This window comes from Elephantulus edwardii, unplaced genomic scaffold, assembly GCF_000299155.1.
Source record: "Elephantulus edwardii isolate Elephantulus edwardi_28Jun2011 unplaced genomic scaffold, EleEdw1.0 scaffold00243, whole genome shotgun sequence".
NCBI classification, from domain to species: Eukaryota; Metazoa; Chordata; class Mammalia; order Macroscelidea; family Macroscelididae; genus Elephantulus; species Elephantulus edwardii.
In genome coordinates this window covers 2,036,758-2,043,619 of record NW_006399993.1, presented here as the reverse complement: position 1 = coordinate 2,043,619, position 6,862 = coordinate 2,036,758, and the positions used below count along the sequence as shown (strand labels likewise).

The 6,862-nt window shown below is 44.0% G+C and overlaps 1 protein-coding gene across 1 annotated transcript; it reads left to right on the top strand.

The window, feature by feature from the left end:
- The first annotated feature begins 202 nt into the window (after nucleotides 1-202).
- AKR1A1 (aldo-keto reductase family 1, member A1 (aldehyde reductase)) lies at nucleotides 203-6,211 on the top strand. The gene is made up of 8 exons (XM_006898988.1): nucleotides 203-289; nucleotides 2,327-2,446; nucleotides 2,622-2,773; nucleotides 3,429-3,624; nucleotides 3,928-4,127; nucleotides 4,347-4,419; nucleotides 4,563-4,649; nucleotides 6,054-6,211. The coding sequence occupies exons 1-8, from the start codon at nucleotides 206-208 to the stop codon at nucleotides 6,117-6,119; spliced, it is 978 nt and encodes a 325-aa protein (XP_006899050.1). The 5' UTR covers nucleotides 203-205; the 3' UTR covers nucleotides 6,120-6,211.
- Nucleotides 6,212-6,862: the final 651 nt, after the last annotated feature.

Here is a 6,862-nt window from a genome sequence, read left to right as displayed (position 1 = left end):
GTTTATCCAGGAACTGCTGACTTTGGTTTGTTCTGGCACCCTGTCTCAGTTGCTTCTGCCTCTAAGAACATACATATGCTTGTTCCCTCACCACCTCTGCTCCCGCTTTCCCCATCCATATCTGACCAATGTTTTGCAAAGGTTTTGACAAATGGATGCTGCAGCTTTGACTCTCACACTCTTCCCGTTTTTGTTTCAGAAGGCAATGGCTGCTTCCTGTGTCCTCTTGCATACTGGGCAGAAGATGCCCCTAATTGGACTGGGCACCTGGCAGAGTGAGCCTGGCCAGGTAAGGGGAAGGGGAACTTCTTGCGCCTATGTCAGAATTTGAGAGAACTCAGCATTTTCTCCTGTCAGCCTCTTCAGCTTATACTTCATGTAGGGATGAGCCCAGAGGGCAATGAGAAGAGGCAAGAGAAGGCACCAACAGTGAGCCCTTGGCTCTGCCATCTGTCTTTCTCTTTTTAGCTAACATAGAGGAGGGGCTGAGGAACCCTACAAGGCCAAAGACCTTGGAAGGATAGCATATCTCTTCCTGATTAGATCTGTACTATGTGTCAGGGCAAATGTGGGGTCATTTATTGATGGTGTTAGGGGAGTTCATGTCCCTATTTCACTTTTCATTCATGGTGCTCCTGAAGGCCCCTTTACTCTCTCATCCAGTGCAATGATCATGTCTTCTCTTCTGCATTCAGATTCTTGAGAACTGGGCCTTTCCCTACTGTTCTGTTTTGGGGTTTTTTTTTGTATGGTTTTTGTTTTGGTTTTGGTTTTTTGGTTTGTTTTTCTGTGTGTTTTTTTAATGTATTATTAATTTCAATGAAAATTTACAGAGACTTTGGATTTTCATTCATTCATTGTTACAGTCCCTCCCTACTGTTAACGCCACACCATTGTCAGGGTTTCAAGAATAACTGGGTCAGCTGTATAGTCCAAAGGTCACCAAACTTTCTGAGAGGGCTGGATAGTTAATATTTTGGGCTTTACTAGACAAGAGGCAAAAAGTGCCCATTATGTAGGCACTTATACAATCATTTAATAAGTAACCATTTAAACGCTTAAAAAGCATTCTTAGTTCAAAGGCTTTAAAAAAGAAAAAATGCAAGCACTATCATTTATCTCCTCTTAGTACAGACCCTCACAGTCCAGGGGAGCCTGGGAATGGAGACCTGCTTTCATAATGTTGACTACAGGTTCCATTTCCAGCAGGGATAGGCCATCTCCTCAAGATTTTTTCTGGTTTTCTTGGAAATCTGAGTCAGACATAAGACACATGTGGGGATTTAGTTTGGGAGAGACTCTAGCAGGGAAAACAGAACAACCTCTTCTGCCTGGGACTTTGGCTGGTGTTTATGGTGTGATTATATATATCCATATCTCTATCTATATATCTTTTCTTTCTACAGTTACTTAGGATCCTGGAGTCAATGTCCTGTTGCTCTAAACAAGAAATTACTACAACTTAGGGACAAGACAGGGTATGGGTTAGGTCCTGGACATAGAACTAAGACCAAGGTTGAAATTACAGTACAACAGGATTAGGATGAGGAGTATGGGGAGTTCAACTGGATAAGAAAGAGTTGCCCGTAGATAAGAGTCATGAATGTCAAATCAGGCATCCACAGCAAGAGGTTTAAGAGCTTCATGGCAACAGCCTGACATGTTGGGTCTTGCTTCTGGTGCCACATGTCTAGTCTGGTTTTTAGCAAATTGAATCACTCATTCTACCTGGTACCTGCTATTTTCGTTCCATTTGGACACTGAGCTCATCTTCTCCACCTTCTTTAATGTTCCATTGCATCTTTTTTGCTGACAACGAGCTGTTACAACTCACTCTGACTCCTTGACTGCTTGAGGGCTTTTCTCTGTGTGGCTTTAGCCTAAGATTGTGTCTTGTTTTCTCTAGTCAGTTCCTCAGGGCTGATGACCTTTCTCCATTATCTGTATTTTTTTTTGTTTTATTATTATTATTATTCTTCATTACCTATACTTTTATTTATCTTTCATTTGATTTTAAATAATGTCTGCTAAATCCTTTATGTCATTATTAGATCCTGGGAACACATTCTTAGGTGTTTTGCTGGGCTCTGTATAGATGATTTGACTAGGAAGAGGCTTTCACGGCTAGTGGGATGGGAGTAAAGACAGAGGGTTTGGGTCCTCTGAAGAGGCTGTTGGTACTCTACACTAGAGCCATCATCCATCTTTTCACCTGTATTGCATGGATAACCCTGGTAAATTCCTGCTTGTCTTTGGAGTATTGTGGGGAGGGCAGTTTCTGGCTTGGACCAACAGAGCTGAAACCTTTGTTCCTTTTATCTGACAGGTGAAAGCAGCCATTAAATATGCCCTGAGTGTTGGCTACCGTCACATTGACTGTGCTGCTATCTATGGCAATGAGACTGAGATCGGAGAGGCCCTGAAGGAGAACGTGGGACCAGGCAAGGTGAGAACTTGGGCTACAGAAAAGGGTGACATGGGAGAGCTCAGAGGCTGTGGGGCTAGTTCTGAGGAGAGGGAATCTAGAACTGGCTTCCTTCTAACTCCTCCCTCAGAGGTGAGATTGATTGAAACGATGTGTCCATGGCCTTTCTCACCATGGGCCTTGCCCTCTGTATCAGGCAGTGCCACGTGAGGAGCTGTTTGTGACATCCAAGCTGTGGAACACCAAACACCACCCTGAGGATGTGGAGCCTGCCCTTCGGAAGACGCTGGCTGACCTCCAGCTGGAGTATTTGGATCTGTACCTGATACACTGGCCTTATGCCTTTGAGTGAGCCATTGCCAGGGTCTTTATCTAAGGAAACGGGGATCTTGCTGGTAGTGTTAGTAACTTCTTGTAAATCACAGTGACAGAGTAGGCTAGGAATATTTACTCTGTGTGCTGGCAGTCAATCTAAGGTGTTTTCCATGGGATCTTTGAACCTTTTCTTCTAGAATAGCCAGGATTTCAGCTACAGGAAAAAAGTAATAGATCTTTATGTGTTGTGTATCCTATATGAACCTAAGTGGTCCTTCTGTACCTTCTATTAACTTCAGACATACATACTGCCTCTTCTGCTGGGTTCTGGGTTATAATAATGACCAAACCCCAGCAGTGTGTATGAGAGGAGCGTGCCATCAGTACTCTGTCCTGTGCTGGAAAAAGACTGGAAGAGCATGGCACTCCTGAGGAGGAGGTGTTAAGGGAGACTTCCCAGTGGAGAGGAGATAGAATCTGGGTCTAGGAATCAAAGAAAGGACATGGATGTTTCATGTAGAATTAACCATGGGTCATGATCTGGAAAGGTGAAAAAGTATGACACTTTCTCAATCTTGGCCCTTTGGCTTCTTTGGAGTTGAGGTATGGAACATAGATTTGCTGGAAGGGCAGTCAGGGAAGAAACTTGACCTTTACGCTCACACTCAGAATGCTGTCCCTCACTCAGGCAAGGAGACAACCCCTTCCCTAAGAATGCTGATGGCACTATTCACTATGACTCCACCCACTACAAGGAGACCTGGAAGGCTCTGGAGAAGATGGTGGCCAAGGGACTGGTGCGGGCACTGGGCCTGTCCAACTTCAACAGGCGACAGATTGATGATGTGCTCAGCGTGGCCTCTGTGCGCCCTGCTGTCCTGCAGGTGAGCATGCCAAGCAGACCAGCTGTTTGGGGTGTGTGCATAATAGCATGAGTTAGCAGGTGATGGACCGCCTTAGAAAACAGCTAATGAGTTGTCAGTGTTAGAATGCAAAAAACTGGGTATTGAAGGATAAAACTGGGTATTGAAGCCCCAAGAGAGAATGAAATATTCAAGGGAAAACAGTGAGAAAAGCTCTCTGAAGAGGGAAGCGTCAGCAGTGAAAGTTTTGATCAGAACATCATTTCTGGGTGGAACCAGACAAGCTGGATGTGACCACTGTTCTTGAATTGTTTTCTGTCTCAGGTGGAATGCCACCCATACCTCGCTCAGAAAGAGCTGATTGCTCACTGCCATGCCTGTGGTCTGGAAGTGACTGCTTATAGCCCTCTGGGCTCCCCTGATCGTTCTTGGCGAGACCCTAATGAACCGGTCTTGCTGGAAGAGCCAGTGGTCCAGGAACTGGCTAAAAAATACAACCGATCTCCAGCTCAGGTCTTGATCAGGTGCGTGCAGTCTTGGGGAGAAGGGGGGTAAAGGCTCCTGGATTTGGGAGGCACAGGTTGAAGAGTTCTTCAGAAGCTTTCATAGTGACAACTAGTTCTGTGAGGCATATTCCTTTTCCAGGGGGATTTGCGCTTACTCAGGAACCTAGGGAAGGCTGCTGGAGAATAAAAGAAACAGAGCTAAGGAACACTAACTTCATACATCTGAATCCCCCTCAGGTGGCAGGTCCAGCGGAAAGTGATCTGCATTCCTAAGAGTATCACTCCTTCCCGAATCCTTCAGAACATTCAGGTACTTGGGTGATGGGCCTATATTCTTTAGTCCTTTGGGATCTAGTCTGGCCCCAAATCTGCCTGGCTATGAAGGCAGTTGTTCAAAACTCCAGCTTCTACTTAAAAATCTGGTTTTTGTGACACTCATTGCTTCTTTTCCAGGTATTTGACTTCAGCTTCACCCCAGAAGAGATGAAGCAGTTAGATGCTCTGAACAAAAATTGTCGATACATCGTGCCCATGCTTGTGGTGAGGATTTATCAACTCCCAGAGTTAGGGAATGTGAGAGTAGGGTGAGATTTTGCCTCAGCTCTATTAGGAAGACACCATTCTAATCGACCAGCTGCTCCACAGGAGGAAGATGGGCAGTGTCCGCCCACATGATTTACTGCTTCTAAAAACCTGCTGAAGGGTCAGCTATGACTTAGCATATGACAACAACCATGATAGTGGGAGCTTTCTTATCTAAGACACACTACACAATGATCTCTTTCCCTTTATTGATTCATGGAAGTAGTATGGCTAAGAGATAAAAAAGACAGTTTATGACTCCCATCCTGCCTCTTGATATTTTTTAACGGTTGTTAGGCGCTGTGTGTCAACTTCATGGCTCAGTGACCTATATACAGCAGCATGAAATGCTGCTTGGTCCTTTGCTAACATGATAGCCACTGCTGTATTTGAGCCCATTGTTGCAGCCACCACATCATTCCATCTTGTTGAGGATCTTCTTCTTTTTCACTAATAGACTGCTTTACCAAGAATGATATCCTTCTTCAGTAACTGGTCCCTCCTGATAACATATTCAGAATAAGTAAGACAAAATCTCAGTGTCCTCACTGTTAGAAAGGAGTTGCATTCTGACTGTATTTCTTATAAATCAGATTTGTTTTCTCTTTTGTCAGTATTCTTCCCCAACACTGTAATTCAAAGATATCAATTCTTCTTCAGTCTTCCTTACACATTACCCACGTTTCACATGCCTGAGGTAATTGAAAGAACTATGACTTGTGTCAGTTTCACCTCAGCCTTCAAAGGGATAGCTTTCTGTTTTAACGCTTTAAAACGTGATCTATTGTAGCAGATTTACCCAATATAATACATTGTTTGGTTTCCTGACTGCTGCTTCCATAGGGCTGGATTGTGGATCCAAATGAAATGAAATCCTTGACGACATCAGTGTTTTCTCTGGTTATTATGATTTTGCTTATTGATAAGCAGAATATTGGTTCAGTTCTGAGAAATTTTATTTTGTTTATGTTGAGATATAACTTAGAACAAATTATTTAACTTCTCTAAGCCTTAGCCTCCTATCTATAATATTAACCCAGTTCTGGACACATGGTAAGTAAATGACATCAGTGAAGGGAACCTTGAAGATATTCTTGACCTTATTAGGGTCTGGTAGGGTTAAAGCTTTTTGTCACAGGGGGAAAAATTCTTTCTCTAACAATCCTACTTCACACTCTTAGCTATATACTGTGGATTTGGTGCCAGAATGCTTTCAGTACTCTGACATTCTCTGAGGCCAGAACCCCCAATAGCTACCATATGGCATAGGCAAGGTTGTTCAGGAAGTTTTGGTGAAGGTTTTCTATGCCTTTGGAATGTCTGCACCTGCTAATGGCATCATCTGTTTATATCTCTTTCCAGGTGGATGGGAAGCGAGTCCCGAGAGATGCTGGGCACCCTCTGTACCCTTTTAATGACCCATACTGAGGCCACAGCTTCCTGGAATCCTGCCAGCTCTCTGGCTATAAGGTCCCAACATTCCCAGAAAGGAAATTATTAAAGCTGTTGGAGGATCCATACTACTTGCTTGTCTTATTTGGCTGGTCAGGCTAAGAAGGAAATTGTTTGCCTTGGGATTGCTGCATGCAGAGTTGCTGGGAATGACCTGCTTTGAAGTTGTTCCTTTCCTTTCTTGTTTGTGGACTAACTGACTAGGCAACCTTTCTGCCATCTCTTACTTGATACATTAGAGGAAGGGCACCATCTAATGGTAACTCTAAGCACAGCATGCTACCCTTGCATTGTCTTAACTGAGAATGTAAAAAATAGATCCCCTCAAAAGACTGAGAACAAGGCATTGAGTGTCCTGTGGTTTCATGGCAGTGCTGGGCCAGGGCATTGGGTTCTCATCCTTCTTCTCTGCTAAGAAGCCCTTGTGGCACAGTGATTTAATGCTTGACTCCTAACTAAAAGTGTGTAGGTTATAATTCCCCGATTGCTCTGCAAGAGCACAATGAAGCAGTCTACTTGAGTAAAGTTTATACAGCTTTGGAAAACCTATGGGGCAGTTCTCCTCTGTACTGTGGGGTCATTGTGAGTTGGAATCAACCCAAAATCTGTGGAGAGTCCTGGCCAGTGACTAAGGCTAGGAATGTTAGGAACCCAAAATTACTGGTAAGTTTGTGAGTACCACCAGCTTGCAAAATCATAAAAGCTGAAGAAGGCCCCCC